The sequence below is a fragment of the Halichoeres trimaculatus genome, unplaced genomic scaffold (genome assembly GCF_033239565.1).
Source record: "Halichoeres trimaculatus isolate MK-OKI-2021-1 unplaced genomic scaffold, fHalTri1.1 fHalTri1_scaffold_2, whole genome shotgun sequence".
NCBI classification, from domain to species: Eukaryota; Metazoa; Chordata; class Actinopteri; order Labriformes; family Labridae; genus Halichoeres; species Halichoeres trimaculatus.
The window spans coordinates 10,715,556-10,735,292 of record NW_027437180.1 but is presented as its reverse complement, the minus strand read 5'-3'; the positions used below and the strand labels follow the sequence as shown (position 1 = coordinate 10,735,292).

Below are 19,737 nucleotides of genomic sequence, written 5' to 3'. Positions count from 1 at the left end.
GTTGGGGTCAGAGTTTTATTGTATCAATGCTTACCCAGACATGTTTAATGCTTATCTTATGTTCACTCGAATACAGGCTCAGTCCATGCATACACAAATGTGCAAGTGATTTTCAAAGACTCCCTAAATTGTGTGAAAAATTTGAGCCTTGGATTTCCTCCATTCTGTTATCAATCAAGAAAGCTGGGCTGAGCCTGTAACAATTTGAATTATCAGAAAAGGCAGTAACCAAACATCACTACACTCATCTATCGGCAACATCTATTTACTGCAGTAAATAGATGTAGCCAACTGACAAAAAGGTTAATATCACCTTTTTAAGACCTGACGGCCAACCTCTAGTCCAGTTTGAATTCAAGAAATGATTTTTAAGAAACGAAAAAACTCACTTTGGTTTTAAACACCAATAACACAGATTCACCACCCTGCCAGCTCAGTCATACCCTCCCGCTGTGTCACTTAGAATAAACAGAACAATCCTCAGTCTCCAAAAGTATCCAAAAGTCATGTAATTGGCGCTACCCAAGTAGCTGCCTGTTGCAGCAGCTCTCTCGTCTTTGTCCGTTTCTTGTAATTTTTTCGTCTCTTTTTCATAATCTTTGTATTTGGAGTGGATCATCACTTTGTATGGTTCATTGTCGGTCACGGACACCAAACTTTTTGTGGCTTCGGCGGTATTTTTGACTACTTTTCTCCTGTGTTTGTCTGGAGATCCTACATGTAACCATGGCTGCATTGTTTACATGCGAAATTAGCTGTTAGCAGCCTGTAGCATGTCAATGCTAACTAGTGTAGGGCTTGATGATTTCCCTCGAGCTGAGGAGGAGGAGGTGAGGACGACGTGCTGGTTCTCAGATGTGAGCTGGGAGGTTACGACGTGGACCTGTCCTTTCATCCATCGTTGTTGGGAACGTGGGATCTCGCTCCGGGGGATGGATGAGCTAGCTGTGCTAACCCAGCGGCATCGTGCTGTTCACGGACGTGGCTGACGGAGCTGACATCGGACGCCGCGACACATCGGAGGAGCTTCGCCTGCTGTGAGCAGACAGGATCCAGGAGACAGAGACTGAACAGACTGCTGGAGAGGCTCAGTCCTGGACCCTGTGGAGGTGGAGACTGACTGGGCTGGAGAGTGGTGGACAGGATGTCGTCATCTAATTTCTTATGGACATTTTTGCACTTTCTATACTCTTTCTTACTTTTGTTTTCTTAAATGCTGCGGTGACTCCTGAATTTCCCCTCGGGGATAAATAAAGTATTTTCTATTCTATTCTATTCTATTCCAGCTGCGCAAATAATCTACAAATGAAAGAGTCTGATCTTGGTCCAGTGAAAGAAAAAAAGTCCAAAAGAAAGGGAAAAAACAGAACGACTAACAAAGTCGTGCTCACTGCTGCGGCCTCACTGCTATGATGTTCAGGGGTAAATCTTCATGAAGGCCAAAGTTAACCTCCTCAGGTCGCCCCAGACCATATTAATCATGCCAAAGAAACTCCTGCAGCTCATCTGGGACAAAACAAAAATCCTTAGTATGACCTGTTTTTTGTGAATTTGTCAGAAATACCAGTCTTTCTCTTCTGAAGTCCCCCTCACACCTTACATCACCTACAATAACAAGGAGTGGTCCTTTACTAAAAAAATTAACATTTAACCCTCTCAAGGAAGACGTTACCTAATTACTACACATCCTTATTTCATGAGCCTTTTTTTCTCATAGGCACCACTTAGCTGAACTTAGCTGTACATTAGCTTCAAACAGTTTCCTACTATCCCACCAATTGGCAGAGCTGTGTCACTTCCAACATGGCTGCCTCCTTGGTTTCACTGAAACACACTTTCAAGGAATCAATTTCATGTAAGTTTCACTACCAACCTCCATTAATTTGAAACCAAAACTGCATAAAATGAATCCTGAATATAAATAGATATAGTACATGCCAATAAGTAGAGTTTATCTCCTCTGGGGTAGCTTTATTACAATGTTGCTAAATCCCAGAATGTATTGCATGTGAAGGTCTCTTTCAAAAAAAAAAAAAAGTCAGAATTGTATATAACTACTCGATATGTTATTTTTCCCTATTTTTCTTTCTTTCTGTAACTAAGAGTTAATTTGAGCCTGAAAGGGATAAACAAATAAACAAAAGAGTGTGAAACACATAAATTCTTTTCTTTAACAATAACCTAATTCATACACAAATAGACTCATTCAAACATCAGTCCTTTCCGCGTGATAGAGTGCTGCCTGGAGCAACTGTGGGCCTTACAAGCTATGTACCAAGCTAAAGTTGGTTATGCAGACTGAGGGGGTGCTAACTTGCTAACATTTAGCTGACAGTTTTTCACATCTTACCAAAAATTTCCAACCTCTTCACTCACTTTCCCCAAATCAATCTCCCATAAAAAGTCCCAGTCTCAGAGATTGGGTGAGCCACAAACTGATACAATCATATTGTTGCGTATTTTATAATTTAACATCCAATGAATAGTATTTAATCTTGGTATTATCTGTGCCCTTGGTTGCACCACCAGACTTATCATGTCTGATGCTTTTACACTGATACTGACCATATTTCATTGGTTTACTTTCAATCATGGCTAGCTCTGGTTACAGGTTTTTGTTTACACACACACACTACTGTAACAAGTCTGCCTGTTCCCCCGCTGGGGCTCATCTTTCTACATCGAGTACAAAGGGACTTCATCACGCCAGTGCTCCCTCCATCCCCCCTCACCCTGATTCCTCCAGGGAGAGACTTTAATTGCAACAAGTAATTCATCAAATGTTCATCAGACCTTTCTGATTACATTTCAGGTCAACCGATTACGGAGCCACATACCAGAAGCTGAATGACAAAGTGGGAGCAAAGACGATACTCAGCTATTTGTACGTGAGCCCAAACAACAAGAGAAAGGTAACGTCCTGCTGCTTTTATCAGTCTTCTGAGCTGTTTTTGTTTCCTGTCCTCTGTTAGTTGGATTCACAGTGAGTTGAATCAAATAGGTCGTTTTATTGATGTCTGACTCATCTGTGTCCGTTTGATGTTTGCCTCTCCCACTGACATTTCACACAGTTTCTAAAAGCTGCTTTGAAACTGGTTCACTTATTAATATGTGGAATCTATCTATAATCTATAAAGACAGTTAGCTGGCAGCAGAGGGAAATACTTTCCCATTTCTCAGATGAAAGGCTCGGCCGTTATGTTCTCTTTCTGGAGGTCAATTCATTTAAGCCCAAATGAAAAAGAAGGGACAAGACAGCAGTGATATTAACAACCATTCCTTCAGGCAGGTACGTTTGGGTCATTAACACAATCCAACATTTCCCCTTCTCTGCTAACACAACTCTTCAAGGTATCATTTAGTCGCTAGATGGTCCAGTTGACCCAGTCAGCTGGTCTGTCAGAGTTTCTAATAATAACTTTCCTATAAAAGAAATATAATAATCATAAGTTTACTATTATTGTTAAAATTATACTCAATACTTTAGGTTTCAACAACAGTACATATTTTTAGGTTACATGACCAGAAAGTCAGATAAGGTGACCAATCATGTCAGGTCTAAGACGCAAATCACAAGTCCTTTTTCTGTTGGAAAACCCACTGTCCCATTCAATCGGTGTGAGACACTGTAGGCTGGCAGAGTCCCCTAACACAATTCAAATGTTAATTGAAGTTGTTTACACCTCTGTAAACCTCGCTTTTTGTCCTCAGGGGTCTGTTTATGGCAGTTATCGGAACAGGCAATGTTCCTGAAGAACAGCTGAGAAATCCTGAGAATCAAGGGTCTTGGTGGCTGTTCCAACACTCTTGTTTTCCTGCACAATAACCTGGTTTTTCATGCAGTGAGTTCAGCTACTCTTAGTCCAGTCTCAGTCTGAGCTGTGTACATGCATCTTATTAGCCCTATTTAGTGCTGACTAAGCTCATAGTCCGATTATTTAAGTTGCATGTAAACAGACCCAAGCCCTCTTTTTGATCAGTACGGTTTGGCTCAGATGGCAGTTACCACAGCCGAACGTGCCCCCTCATGGTAGGTGGCATGAATGCTGGAAGACGATAGCCACATTGGTAACGTAAAAGTGTGACTCTATATCAGTGTGACATGGTGTACCCTGCTAATAAATCCAACGAAGAAGAAAAACATCCAGCATTTTGTGGTCTTTGTGATTAGCATGTGGCTCTTTGCTACAAAGAACAATCTAGTTTTGTTTCAGAGAAGACTTTGTGCCGCCAGGAGAAATAAAGCACTGTCACACCATAAGTGATGGTTGTTTTGACCAGTGAACAGTCTGCAGCGTTGAAGCTACACCTTCCAAGATCCCCCCCAACAGAGAGATCCCAAAAAGTGGGACGGCTCATCTCTGTTATTTTGGGGTCTGTCCTGGGATTAGTCAGTGGAAACGGCGTAAAATGTGTGCCGTGCCAAGATGAACCGAACTGAACAGCTTGATGGAAACAGGGCTTTACTGACCGAGAGTGGGACCGAATGGTGTTCACTCACTTAGCATACTGGATGGGAGCTCCACCCCCCCCTCAGTTAGACACGCAGCGAGTGTTTTGTGTACTAAATGTAATAATATGGGGGAAATATATGTGATTGTATTGCTTTGTAGCTTTATCCCTTTAAATTCTCAGCTCATCGGCTCATAACGCACCACTGGCTGTGCCCAGAACTATCATGAACAGATCCAAATCGGAATCTATTGAACAAATCACTTTACTGAACTGATTCTGATTCAAAATACTGAAAGAACTGTTTTTTTACTGAGCTGTGCAGAAATCAAACCGTGCCATGTTCTCACTCTGTATTCATAGATTTCCTTTCACCAAGCGCCACTGTGCTCTGCAGTCATACGCCAGGCTTTGGACTTTGTTCCTTTACTCTTTCGTCCGAGATGAATGCCCAGTGTGAACACAGGATAATGGAGCCCACTTACAGTGTATCTCTCCTTTAGTCCTCACACCAATCTAAGCACTCTGTAAGACTTCTGACTGACACATTCAAAACACTCACATGCTTATACACCAAGACCTGCCATTCAAGGTGTCAGCCACCCCAATTCAATCCAATCAAGCTTGTTCTCTCAAGGGGTACGACGGCCTTTGCAGCCATGCTGCACTCAGTGCCTCAACAAGGGACGCTTTGACGTGATCTGGCAGAGGTGGGAATGAAAACACGATCACTTTGACCACATTAAGTGATCTTAACACTGCTATTAGACATTGTTCTTACACTGTGTCCTTTAAGGGAAGCATGCTGTATGTAAGTGTGTAAGGCTGGCATATATAGATATATATATATATATATATATATATATATATATATATATATATACACAGCAGACAAAGATTAATGATTCCCGATGAGCAGGGAATGTGGCTTCCCAGTCAGATGACAGGATACAGTTAAGTGTAAATGTTGTTTTGGCTTTTATAGTTTGATTGCTTAATTATACTAGTGTCATCATACAAAATCAACTATAGAGGGTATGCGTTTACATCACTTCCCCTCAAGGACACGCCCACTTCAGTCGGACTGAGTGGCAAAACAAACCTCACTTAGCATTTCCGGGAGCAGCAGAAAACACAGCGAGACTGGTTGAAATGTAGAATATGACATTAAATTAAGGAGAGTTGGACTCTACATTGATTTGTTAAAGCTACCAAAGAAGCAGGGGTCCACAAACATCAACATGTGGCCAGAAATCACATCCTGACATTTATTTGTACCTGATTTCAACTCATGCAAAGCCTGAAAGCTATGAAAGCCTCTATTTGTTTTAATTTACTGTATACAATGTATTTACCAAGTGAAGACACATAGTATCTATTTGTACTTTTGGTATTTAACATAGACCGTATCATTAATTGTCTCCCTGATGGTATTTCATTAAGTTAATATCAAACACTTTATATAACACAGCTACAACTGTTTTTGCCTGAGTTCCCCCCTTTTTTGGAAAACTGGGTTAGTATAGCCTCTGTATAAGTTAGTTAAATCATGCCGAGTGCAACGTTCATAATCACACAAAGAGAAAAATGTTTCAGTTATGAAAAATATAGCTGAATAAAAATAATAACATTAATAACAGAAATGATTCAACCCCAAAATACAGCATTTATTAAGGTTTACTGACATATAATAGGAACCACAAATCCAGCCGTTGTTGCCCGGATTGTTTCTGTAAATTGCAGCGATCCATCAGTTTCTCTTTGTTTTTCAGTAGCATGTCAACAGATCACTCCTATTGCTTTTCAAACATGTTCATTCAACCAATCGAACAACAGCTCTTCCCCATTTTTTGATTCTGCTTTATAGTTTAGATGGTATTTAAGTCAACGCTGCCACACATCTCCCTCTTTCTGCTGCTCAGTGGGCGTAACCGCAGAGACTTCCACTGCTGGGACATCATGTGCACACTCCCTATAGTTAATTCATCATTGTAACCACTTTTATAAAATTTTATACATCTAAGTCCATCCATCCATCTGTCCAAATCCCTCATCAGGGCACTCTTCTATTCTCTCTGTGAATACAGGAAAAAGCTCTATTCTTACTGCTTAAGTATTACCTTGAGAGTGCTGATATTTTGAAATACTTGCAGATGACGTCCCGGGCTCTAACCTTGTGGAAATGCTCATGTCGGTAACCGTTTTTAAATAAGGTCTTTGTGTTCCAGCCATCTGTGACGGAGGCTGTTTTGAACACTGTAAACATTTTGTTCAAACAGGTTAATAGCCTCTGAAATTCTTTGTTTTCATGTACACTCAGGTGTGGTCTTCTGCTGCTGTGGCTCATCTGCTTCAAGGTTGGACATTTTGTGCGTTCAGAGATGGTTTTTGTCGTACCTTGGTTGTATATTACCCTTCTTCCTTATCCTAATGCTCAGTTAGAACTCCAGCAGCAGCTTGTCTCCACCATGTCAACATGGTGAAATACACTGAGTTGCTTCCATATGATTGGTTGATTAGGAATATTCGTTAACGAGCAGTTGAACAGGTGTACCTAATAAAGATGCTTTCCAGTGAGGAATGACTGCAGAAACTGCTGGCCTTCGTTTAAACACACTGAGAGGTAAGCAGATGGAGACCTGCAAACAACTTGACAGGCTGTTAATATCTCCTCACACACTCTGGGACACAGGGAGACACTCAGACACTTAGACACACTTCTTTACAAACAAACTGACTCATGCACACCGTCAGGCTCTCAGTGAAACACACCAGCACGTACGGTCTGTCGGTGTCTGTCTACTATCTGTGCTTCTTTCTCGTTGTCACTCCTGTTCACACACAGGGGCATAGCATTTTAATTATCCCTGTCTCACATGTGGTGTTCACACACTTTTTTTTTTTGGTTCCCAGTATCTTCATGTCTCTTTTAAAGCAAATCAAGAAATACAACCAAGGCTGCTGTGCCTGTTGTGCTAACACATGAAACACGTGAAAAGATGAAAATGTGAGGTTGATCAGAAATGCTGCATTTCGAAGACAAATTCTCCATAGTTCATCAGATTTGATGGTGCTGGTTAATTTGAAGACTTATACAAACCATTTTCAGGAAACTCACAATGCAAAATTAGGTCGCTCAAGTCTTACATTCAAGGCTTGAAAGGAAGCCGAGCAGTGCATTACTGATTCAAAAAGTACGAAAGCTTCACTTGAATTGCTCTTGTTTTATGTGATTTTTTGAGAGCGCCTCCTGGCTCCTTTCTGTGCTTTCTGTGTTGTATTAATGCCTTTGTTTGTATGTGTCATATTTCATTAAAGAGGCTGTGAAGAGTTTCTTCGTGATCTTGAAAAAGTCTACCTTCTAGAAATATGCCTGATTGTAATCCATACTTTAGAGTGAGATTATCAGCAACAATATAGGTTATTCTTAAATGGTGTAACTCTTCAGCTTCCCTCAGCTTTCTTCTGAGGTCAGACAGGCGAAGTGTCAATGACAACACCATACTGACTGACAATGTTTAGTACTGAGAATAGAGATCTGTGTTTTTCTTGGATTTATTTTAGAGTAATAGTGGACACTAGAGCTAGACTATCTGACAGAAAAAAAGGAAAGAAGAGCAGATGAAAGCTAAATAAGAGAGTGATAGAACATGGGCTTGAAGGCAAGCAGCAACCTCAAGTCTAGGAAAAAAGCTGTTTTCACACCAGAAATCAATCAATTTACAGCCTGGTTAAAAAAAAAAAAGAAAGAAAAAAAAAGTGTCTTGTCTGAATCGCTAGTTTCACTATCAGCACACACTGTTCTGGGGTACTTTTTTTGTTTGTTTGTTTTTTTTCTAACTGGGCAGTTCAGGTATTATGATCGCAAGTTTGCCCAATCAGAGACACAGCTCAGTTCACATGACTGATGGGCGCCCTATAGCTGTTAGTGTGGAGAGTTTAAGCCCTTCCCACTTCCAGTATGGCCACACCAGCCGATTTGCTTCCGAGATCCATTTCTGAAACAGATAAATGAAGTTGGGGGACTACGTCCATTCATAATACAGTCTACGGCTAAAACACAAGATAATCTGTTTATGACAATGTTTATTCCAACCCACAGTCAGCAGTTATTCTGCAGTGGTCTGTTCAAACTTGAGTCTATCAATAAAATGAAGAAGTTGGAGTTGGTAGATGAGTACTGGAAAGACAACACTAGGATTCAGTAACCATACATGTTGCGGGCAAGTCTTTGAGCACCAGGCTGTGAGTAGTGCTAAATATCGCCGGCTTTTAAACCATGGTGCAAACTGTCGCACTTTACAATGTTTCCATGGACTGATCCCGGGACAGGTCCACAAATAACCTAGATGAGCTGTCTCACTTTTCGGGACCCTTCTTTAGGGGTACCAGACTAAACCAATCTGTTCTCGGAAGGTGAAGCTAAAACACTGCAGACCGTTGATTGGTGGAAAAAATCATCACTTACCACATGACAGTGGCTGTATTTCTCCTGGCAGCACACAGACTTCTCTGAAACAAAGCTTGATTGCACTTTGTATCAGAGAGCCACGTGCCAATTACAAAGAAGACAAATTGCTGGATGTCTCCCATCGTAGCTCTTTATTTACTGTGTCGCGTTTTTTCTTCTTCGTTGGATTTAGTAGCGGGATACACTGTGTTGCTCTGCTACGGCGTCACTTTATCACTGAACAGATGCGGCTTTCGGCATCTGGCCCACACGCTGCCTACCACGAGAGGGCACAGTTTGCTGCTGAAAAGCAAACAGGATCAGGCTTAACTGTACCAAACCGTACTGAACTGAACTGAACTGCTTGGTGGAGACGCTGCTTATGTTTGCCTGTTGTCCCATTTTAAACAACAGCACTACGTAAGTCCTGATAAATACCTTACCTTGTTGCATAGTAACTGGTAAAGTGTTGAACAAAGAAAAGTAGAGTTAAAAAGAAGATCTGATCTTTATTAATTTCCAAAAGAAAAACAAGTCTAGTTCAGCCACATCTTCACAACAGCATACATGAGACTCCAGGCTGAAGGTGTCGCTGCAGTCCACTTCAAACGAGTAGTCCTCACAGTCCCTTCAGAGATGGCAAAAACTGCATTTGTAAACTCGCAGACTATCACAATGCAGGGCATCATCATAAAGATACAGTCAATAAATGGTGTGTCACTACGAACAGGCCCAGGAGCCTTAGCTGTTTGAGCACATCTGGTACCTAAAACCATCATCAAATGGATTAAATATTTTCTTCTTCTTCATTTTTATACATAAATAAAATGAGTGAGTCATTTTTTAAAATTTTCATGTTATCTAAATGTGTTTGTTTTATTAACAAAGGTATTGTAAAATAAGCAAAAAAAAAACCTTGAAGTAAAACTCTTTTTTTTTTCTTTTGGAAGAATAGGTTTTTCCACTTACAGTCCGTGTGCTGCAAGAAAAATCTGGAGATTAATTAAGACGTGCACGTTTATCTGATGAGGACAGTGAGCATGTGCAACAAATAGTTTAAAAATCCATGCAGCAATTGTTCAAATAATTCACCCTGGAAGGAGTGTTGAGTAGATACGCAGACAGATGGACCAGCAGAGTTATCCATTATGCTGCTGAAGCAACAGAGAACTATAAGTAAACATACAGGAACAGATGTAAACAAGCACGGATTGAGCAACTTTCTCAATCTCTAATACGCACATCCGTAAACACACACAACAACAACTTTGTAATTCCCACATGCGTGCGGTGAATTCCAAGCACACACTCACGCTCTCGCGAGGGAGGGAAGCAGAGAATGCAGGTCCGTCAGTCTTGCTGTCACCCCCGGCGTGGCGCCATGTGACCGCTGCTGGTGGCAGACAAAAGCTCCTCTCTTCACCCGGCAGTGAAAGTAAATCAGGCCTCTGTAGCTGCAGGGGAAAGAAGGAGTGAAGCGCAGGAGTAAAAAGAGGGAGGGGAGGAGATGAAGTGCAGAGAACGAAAGAAATAAAGAAGGAAGTGAAGATTTGCGATGGGGGGAGAAGAGACGGCGAACAAACTGACGGAGAGCAAGTGAGAGTGGAAGAGTGGAGAGGTGAGGAGGGAAAACAGAGAGAGGGAAAAAATAAAAACAAAACAACAACCCAGGGGTCACCAATGGAGAGAAAACAGACACAGCAATTACACCAGTTTTCATATTGTGGTTCACAGTGTTGCTGCACACGAGAGGACACAACTGGAGCACACATTAGGGGGGCGATTTGGGGTTTTAGCCTGAGATTTTGTGTGAGAGCACATTATTACAGTAAATGGCTGGGGATGGTGAGTGCTGGCAAAAAATAAATAAATAAATAAATAAATGAGAAAGAACCTCACACGCTGCTCTACAAATGGGTAATGTCTCTAATGGTTAGAAACAAAGAGGATTATTTCAGAGGAGGGGGATGAGTGACAGATGAATCCTGCTGCTTCACGCTCAGACTCTGAGTTCTCTTTAAGGAATACATGACTGAACTGCTTTTCTCATGAATGTATTGACTAAAACAACAATCCCTGGGATTAAATGTTTTCACAGCGGCAAACACAATCGCATTTGTGCCTTTCTGTGCGCATGCATGTGTTTGCATGCTCGGTGTTTGGAAACAATTATAGCTTTGTGTGGCTCAGACAGCAACAACAGGCAGGTGGGTGGAATATGAATTCACCTCAGATGAGACCTCTCCCACTGTCAGGCTTCAAAGACTTGTTTATTGTCTCACTTTTGGATCCCAGCGCAGACTTAAAAGTGAACTTTAATATTTCATATCCTTGAACTGTCCTGAAAAAGCGAGAGAAAAAGTGCAGCAGAGACAAAAAAAAACAAAACACATTTCATCAGCAAGAAAAGACTCAGACATTCGATGCGGTATGACTCCTGAACATTGCTTTACATGTTATATTAAAAGGTAGATCCACAGCAGTAGCACTGATTAATTGTTAAAGTTACAGTTTATGTACTGAAAGATTAGAAGATAGAGGAACTCCTGTTATTCCTATGTTGGATTGAATTCCTACTGTAAACAAACCGAGATTACCTGGACTCTCAGTGGAATTATTAATCTGCTTTTTAGGGGCAGTTTTGTATTCCTTGGTACCAGAACAGAGAGATTAAAAGTAAAGTCTTAAAACTTGTATTCTACCACCACTGCATTCTTGCAAAAAGTTTCTTCATGTGGTTACTGGACAGCTCTCTGTCTGAATCTGTCCTTATGCAACAAGTAGCAACAGCGCATTAATCAAGATTAAAGCTTTTCTAGTTCATTCTATGGAAATGGTGACTTTCCTGTCCATCCAATATTTACACCAATAAACATGTTTTGTTGTAATTTAAGTGTGATTCTAATATAACCATAAATAATCTCATTTTAATGCAGTTATATATATATATATATATATATATATATATATATATATATATATATATATATATATATATATATATATATATATATATATATACACACAACAACATGCCGTATTTACCGTATAGTGCACTATATGGTGAATAGGGAGTGATTTTGGACAGTACCCTAATCAAGCCACAAAGTAGTGGTCTCAGCATTTTAGATATTTTATGTAGCTCTGAATGAAAACAAGAAACCACTTCTCAAAATTTGTTAAAATCTGACCTGATAACTTCTAAAACTCAGTGCTTACAAACTTTGAACATATCTATTTGATAATTGTTTATGCATGATTTTAATATTAAAATCATTTATCACTAGCTCAATATTGAAACAGTGGTTGTGCAGTTTACTTTGGTTGGTCGGGCAATTGGTCATTAGGGCCAAAGGGCAAGAATTCACTCTAAAAAGTGCTATGTTAAAAACTTCCATTCAAATTGTCACCTTAATTTTTTGAAGATATGAGTTGCTTTAATTTTTTGAAGATTTTGGGCCTGAGCTGTTATGTGGTTAAAAATCTCAAAGCACGAAAAATAAGCAGGGAGGGAATCCTTCAGCGTCCCTTTTCTTTTGTAATAAGTTTGTCTCATGTAACTCGCCCCTTGTTCTCGAGTGAAACTGGTTCCTTGGCATTGGACACAACAAGATGGGCTTTTCACGGCTCCCTGAAGCAGGACCGGTCTGTTAAGTGGGGCATGGCTTCTTCCTGAATCAATCTGTGAAGCATTGATGGGGGGCAGCCTCCTCCAAGGTTCTTTCCGCAGGCGCCTGATGCCGGCTCTGTCCGACTGCCTGGCTGTGTGAGGGAAACGCTCTGTGCTTCTTCGTTTTTGCTTGGCTGGTGTACCCGAGCAGTTTGTTTGCTTTGCTTGAGGACAGGTCTTTGCTTTACATTAATATTGTATAACCATTGAGAGCTCTGTCATTCCTGGACCGCTGTTAGTCCAAGTCAGGCTGTTTTATGAGTGCCTGAGGATCTTGTCTTTGTGGCTGGCCTTCGACTGGAGCTTTTTTTTATTATTATTTTTTGGTCTGTTGAACATATTTAATCGGTGGAAATGTTCAGCTAAGCAAATCAGTGCACAAGAGTAAGAGGAGTCATGGAACAAAGCAGGTTTGATTCTCTCTTTGTATTTCAGGACAACCTGAGTTATGTGCTCCAATTTGTTGGTTATTCTCAATTTGTAGAAACACTATTAAAACATGTGATTAAGCAAACAATGACAATCCAAAAAGAGTTAAAACTCCACACTGAAATAAGGGAATCAACATCAATAATGTTTTTCTTTCAATTGGTCTAATCAAAAATCCTGTTTTTTTATTGTAACCTGTTTGGTTCAGTTTGCCTGAGAGCAAAAAGCCAACTTCATTGACTAAATTGGAAAAAAAAAAAAAAAAAAAAAAAGATCAGTTCACTGAAGTAGTATTTTCACCTTAGACCAGAGGTTTTCTCATAACCACATGATATCATCCAGTACCAGCTCTGATCAGCTGTGCAGGACTTCAGCTGCTGCCACTACTCATTACTTTGCAGGAACAAAAGTCAAAGTGTTGGCGTTTAAATCATGGAGGGTTATTGTTTGTACTTACAGGTGCAGTTTGCGTCACCTCTGGTTTATATAATGTTTGTGACTCACTGCTCTGCTGTGAGGGTCAGTGCACGCACGCAGTGATGATAGAACCAAGAGTCAACTGCCACAGAGAAGACGGATGATGGACGAACATCGGACACCTTTTTTTTTTAATGACACAAGATTTGTTGACTGTGTCCCCAACTATCTTAATGTCTCCTTCCCCCCAATTTTAATACCACCAGTTTAGCCTATGTAAGCTAACCCCAGTACGCATTTTAGCCATGTGATACCACAATGCATTTAACGTTAGGAAATTGTTTGTGTTGCTAACAGTTTGTCTAACAGTAAACTGGATAAGAACATTAATTATGTACTTAAAGATGCTGTGAGGAGGATCTGTTTTAAATGGACTGCCTCGCCACTTTCTGGCCCGGGGTCTCACACGCAGTCAAAAAAATGTGACTTTTAACCAGGCGTATGTTTGTTTCAGAACAAATGTCTTTTGTTCAACTTTTTTGCCAGATACGACCCGATGAGCCAAGGTGTTTATCAGTATAGTTACGTAGCGCTGTTGTTTTAAACATGACAACATGCAAATGTAAGTTTGTACTGTGCATCAGCTGGCTATATGTAGCGCTACTAGCAGCCCTGTCCTATCACATTTCCGTAGGCTTACGTGCCAACAAACAACTGTCTGTTCGTACAAAAGTTTTGTAGCTGCCCATACAGAGCATTGACAGCCTAATCCCGTGAGACATGTTAGTGAATCCTGGTTGTGTCCTGCCAGTCATCTACCAATCAGAGCTATCGTAGCCTCACTCTTCATTTTATTGATAGACTCTCAAGTTTGAACAGACCACTGCAGAATAACTGCTGACTGTGGGTTGAAATCAACATTTAGAACAAACAGTTTAGCTCCTGTTAGCCTTTAGCTTGGGCTGTTTCTTTCTCCTGTGTATCTTTCTTCTGCTCTTCTGTCCTTTTTCTGTCAGACAGTTAGGCTCCAGTGTCCACCACCACTACAATATTACTTACAGAAATTGTTTTCAAGCAGAGAAAAAGAGTCTTGGACGTCAAAGAGACTTAGACGTGCTGGAAATCAATCCAGTCTTGCTCGACCCAATTGGGGCGCTACGTAGAAGCTACAAAGTAGCATTTCAAAATAACCTACACAGGCATTGATAATTTCATTTTAAAGTGTGGATCTTGTAGTCATATATCTAGAAGGGAGACTTTCAAAATCACTTTCAAACTCCTCACAGCCCCTTTAACAGTTAAAGTAACTATGAGTGAAGCTAGTATGCAGTTGATAGTGACCCTGCCTCTACAGAGTGTGTGAGAGGCAGTATCCAGAGCTCGCTGAGAGCAGCGTGAGCTGAATTGCTTACATTAAAGCTATTTGAAAAGAAAGTACAGAGAACACAAAGGTAAACTGCTGACACTAGATGTCCTTGTGCTCTCATGTATATTTTAAAACCTTTCTAGTTGTAACTAAAGGGAAAATTACTTGTTATATTTATTAAAAAAAAAAGTACCACCTTTAATTTCATAAAACCTGATCATATTGCTTACATCAAAACAGAGTATTTTAATTAGGTTTTTTAGAAAAGCAAAATTCAACTTAGAAAGAATTATAAGTATTAGGTCCATTTGCATTTCATCTTTTCCATACACTTATAACCCCAGGTGTGAAGAAGTAAATATTATTATTATTATTATTATTATTATTATTATTATTATTATTATTATTATTATTATTATTATTATTATTGTTGTTGTTGTTATATCTTATTTATTTTTTTAGAAGTAGTAGTAGTTATTCACTAATTTATTGATTCATTTTAACATGGTTCATTTTTTTTTTTTTTTTTTTTTTCAGTGCAGATACTTTTTAAGAAATAATGCACTGGAAGAGAAAGTAACTGCAATCATAAGTTGCTTTCTTTTCTACCCTTCGATTGCTGACTCCTGATTTCAAGCTGCTGCACAAAGTGGGATTAGTTCTCCATGACACGGAGGAGTCTGGAAAGGTTTGAGGGTTGGAGGTTTTGCAACCTGTCACCTGCAACTCTTCATCTAGCAATCACTCTGCTCCTATTCAAGTGTCATTTCTCCTTGACATTTAAAAAAGTGATTGAGAGTTAAGATGAGGCTTATCACAGTGACAGAGTTTATTTCCTGAGGCAACTTCACAATAAAAGTCTGGGTTTCTCGGCAGTTAAATGCTTACATAGTGGTGGAGCAGCAGCAGCAGTCAGATGTTAAGACATTAAGAGTTACAAATGAGTAGATCGTTATATAAGAAACCAAGTTGAGGTTCATTCTGGAGAAAAATCAATTACACACTTTTTTTTTTTTTTCTCCCACAGTGTTCGTGATTGAAAACATCCTATAACAGGTGAGACAGAGAGTAACAATAAAAAAGAATCAAAGTGAGGCTAAGCAGGCTCAGGTTAGACCAATCAAAGCCTCATGATCAGACAGGCTGGATCCACATAGAGGCAGGAAGTGAACGACTCAAACTGGGAAGAGAGTAAAAAAAAAAAAAAAAAAAAACTAAAAAAAGAAAGATGACGCTAAAATATAAATGAAACACAGCCTAACAAATAGGATTGAATGTGACAGACATAATTACTCTGATATGTGCCATAAACCTTATATTTTGAGATTCCCTCATACTCGTCAGCCCGAATGTAGTGTATGAATGATGGACTGAATAATCAAATAGACAGCAAAATGTCAGCGTTGTTTGATTTATTCTCTAATGTCGTCAGATTCAAGCTGCCTCATGGAAAATGGCTGCAGATGCTGGCAGTGTGCTGGAACGATAACTGTGCACAACACTGGCATATATGAAGTGATGTACAGTGGACTGAAAACTGAAAAACAAATAAACAAAAAAAGTATTTATTTATTTTTTTGGGGGGTGTGAGAATATGGTTGTTTATGTCTGAGTTCAGAATGAACCAATCACATTCAAACTCATGTTGAATAGACTGCTTGACTGCCAAGAGCCTCTGATTAACCCCAAGCAAAGGTGTTCAGCTCTTCTTACAAAGGTATCAGTCAGGAGAAGGCTACAAAAGAATTCACAGGGCATTAACTTACCATGAAGACAGTCACCATCAAGTAGAGAAATATGGCAAGGCAACAGCGAGTATATAATTGAGAAGTGGACGTTCCTTCAAAACTGTTCAAAAATTTCTGGAAGCAAGTACTGTCTGTGTAGGACGCGACAGCAATCTCCATATTACTCATGTCTGGACTATGGGGTAAGGTGACAAGACAGAAGGACGGCCTCTCTTTCAAAGAAAAAACATCTGAGCCTGGCTACTTTTAGCAAAACACACTTAAATCCCCCAAAAAGATTGATGGGGAAATGGGTTCTGGTCTGGTGAACCAAGGGTGAACTTTTTGTCCACAGTTATTTTTGTCCAAAAAACAGCACATCAACTGAAGAACAGCAGACCCACAGTGAAGCATTGTGGTGTATGGCATCATGCTCTGGGGCTGCTTTTTTTTTGCTGGAACTGGGGCCTTAGGTAAGATGGACGGAATAGATCCCAGTCAGTATTAGTATAAAACCTTCAGGTTTCTGCTGGAAAGATGAAGATGACGATCAACTTTTAGCATGACAATGAGCCAAAGCAGACATCCAAACCAAAGAGAACAGCTTCACCAGAAGAAGATTCATGTTTTGGAACAATCCAGACCTGGATCCCTATGAAAACCTGTAGGCTGATCTGAAGAGGGCCTAGTTCAGGAATCTGACAGATCCGGACCATTTTTGGTAAAATATCGCGAAGTCAAGCTGTGGCATGCTGCCTTTAGTAAACCCACCCAAAAAGACTGGAATAACATCAAAAGCTGCTCCTAAAAAGTGTTAGTTTTAAGGGGGTGTGCACCATAGAGTGTAAAAAAATGGACATCATCCTGTCCAGCTTAAAGTTAAGTCACCACAAAATCTGCTCCCCCTGGTGGCTGGCTGCAGTATAGCTAAAAAAGAAATCCATCTCTCCAGCCAATCCAGATAAGCTCTGGTCAAACTTTCAAAAATTAATACACCTCAGAGAAAAGTTTCTCACATCTGATTGTTATAGTAAATTGAATATATTCCTGGCCTGCCTCATACAGGACGCCCTCGACTGACATGGTTCTCGACTTCTGTCGATTTCACTTTAAGAGTCAATAAATTATGTACCTAAAAAAATAGAGGTTCCAAAGTGACGCCGCTCTGTTCGTAAGCTCCTACGACGTGTACAAGTTTTTAACGCAGCCATCAGCATCATCGACTTTGTCTCGAGTTGGGTCATAGTGTAGATTGTCTGTGTTTCTGCTCTTAATTTTCTTGGTATCCTAACCTTTTTCACATCATGGACACAAAAAGGAAAGCAGGATCTGTTTTTCCCATGAATATGAAGTACAATACATGTATTTGGATAATAAGGAGTTTAGGGGGTATTTAGGGTAAGAATCTGACTTACGCGGAATTTTGGGTTACGACACTGCCGTAAGAATGGAACTTATTTGTATCTCGAGGACCACCAGCATTCAGGTCCTCTTTTTTCTGAAAATTTTCGTTTTCATTTGTTATAAGAGGCTAAAAACGAGGCTTTGCTTCACGTTTAATGATGATTGACAGCTGTCATTGTTGTGCATTTCTTTTCAGGGATAGTAAAATATGTTGGGAAGGAGAGCCAAGAAGAGATTAGAAAGAAAAGACAAATATATTTTTGTTCCCTGTCTCCACCCAGATTCTCTGAGATGCTCAAAGCCTCTACTGGCAGACTCTGGTTGCACAATGACTGCGCCTCTGACGGGGGTATTTTGGCTTCAAACCATACAATGGTAAAGGCAGAGCCACTCTGTTTATACAGTCTATGGTGTGCATACTTTTGCAACCAGGGGTGTGAAGACTTTTAATATCCAATCTAAACTAAGATCTTTAGCCAGACAACATTAACTCAGACATGCAGTCACAGAAAGAATTCTTAGTTCAGGGCTGTATGAAGTGAAACTGCACGTCTTCAGATAACAGCCCATTGTCCAAACTTGTTCTGTGAACTAGTGACCCTGCAGCTCCTGGATGTGTTGTTTTGTGCCTACACTGTATAAAGCCAAGGAAATTACAAACACTTACAAAAATAGCAACGTAGACGGTAGCAGACTGTCTGCTTCAGGGTGCCAAAACACTATTTCTATAAAGCCTTCTGTAAGATTGTGAGAATCAGAAAAAAAAAAAAAAAATCCTTGGCTGTTACATCAGCAGAGGGAAAGTTTAAGACAAGCTCTGCTGAGATTTGTCTTTTAGAGAATAGCACCAAAGTGAACAGATGCAACTGCAGTGACATCAAAAGAGGGGAGAGTTCCCCTTGAGGGTAAAAACGTCGAGGTAGGAGTAAGTTCTTATTTATGGAAAATAACTGTCATAAATGTACAAAGAGCAGCAGCAGGATGTTGGAGCCATTCCTGATTAATCAGGTCAAGTGTCATTACTGCACATGCTTACTTACAGCAGACATACCTGGAGCTGTACCACCTGGTGCAGCAGCAGCGCGCTCATATCACTGCATCCTGAAGCGGCACATGGCTGTTAGATAAAGAAGAGGAGACAAAGAGTCCCTCTGTCCACACAATGAACCAGGGTGAATCAGCCATGATTTGCTGCTCAGAACAGCACGCGCACAGTGGCGGCATCACAATCCAGGACAATCTAACGGATGATGGTTCTGTTGGAGGTGGTGGGGGTGGGTTGGTGGTGCTGTGAGGGAGTGGGGGGGACGCAACATCTGTCAGCCCTAAGGCACAATCTCCAAATGGCTGTGTCGAGTGGCGAGGGGAGCGCCCTGGAGAAGACACAGCGACACAGGAGGAGAGACAGGCTGAAAGACACAAATACAGATGGACAGAGAGATGGAGGGAGATGGAGACAGGTTGACAGAGTAAGAGACACCGGAATAGGAAAGGTGGAGACAAGTGGAGTTGTAGAGAAGATGGGATAGGTGAATCCAGGTGAGCTTGGGGATGTTATCAGTATTCTTAAACGTGTCTTTACCAGGTTTCTCAGCAGATGAGTGAGAGCTATAAATTAAAAGCCGGGGATAAGGGATCTGATTCTCCCTCCAACAGCTTGAACTTGTGCTAATGCGTGTTCTGAGGAAGAGCATCGAGCAAATGGCATATGCTGATCTGTTATTTATTAATGATCTGTGTGAAGAATTCATTATTCCGGTAACTCAAGACAGATCAAGATGTCTAAGTGGGAATGCTGCTGGTTAATTATCTAAAACGCGTC

At 40.4% G+C, this 19,737-nt stretch overlaps 1 protein-coding gene across 6 annotated transcripts in view; it reads left to right on the top strand.

Moving 5' to 3' along the window:
* sorcs1 (sortilin-related VPS10 domain containing receptor 1) overlaps positions 1-19,737 on the top strand; it is a 344,624-nt gene that overhangs the window by 194,215 nt on the left and 130,672 nt on the right. For all 6 annotated transcript variants that reach the window (XR_012599518.1, XM_074686239.1, XM_074686234.1 and 3 more), the window contains exon 3: positions 2,813-2,912. Coding sequence is in view for 5 of the 6 variants with exons in the window: in XM_074686239.1 (XP_074542340.1) it covers positions 2,813-2,912 (100 nt within the window). In the remaining variant the exon portion in view is untranslated. The remainder of the gene's footprint in view (positions 1-2,812; positions 2,913-19,737) is intronic.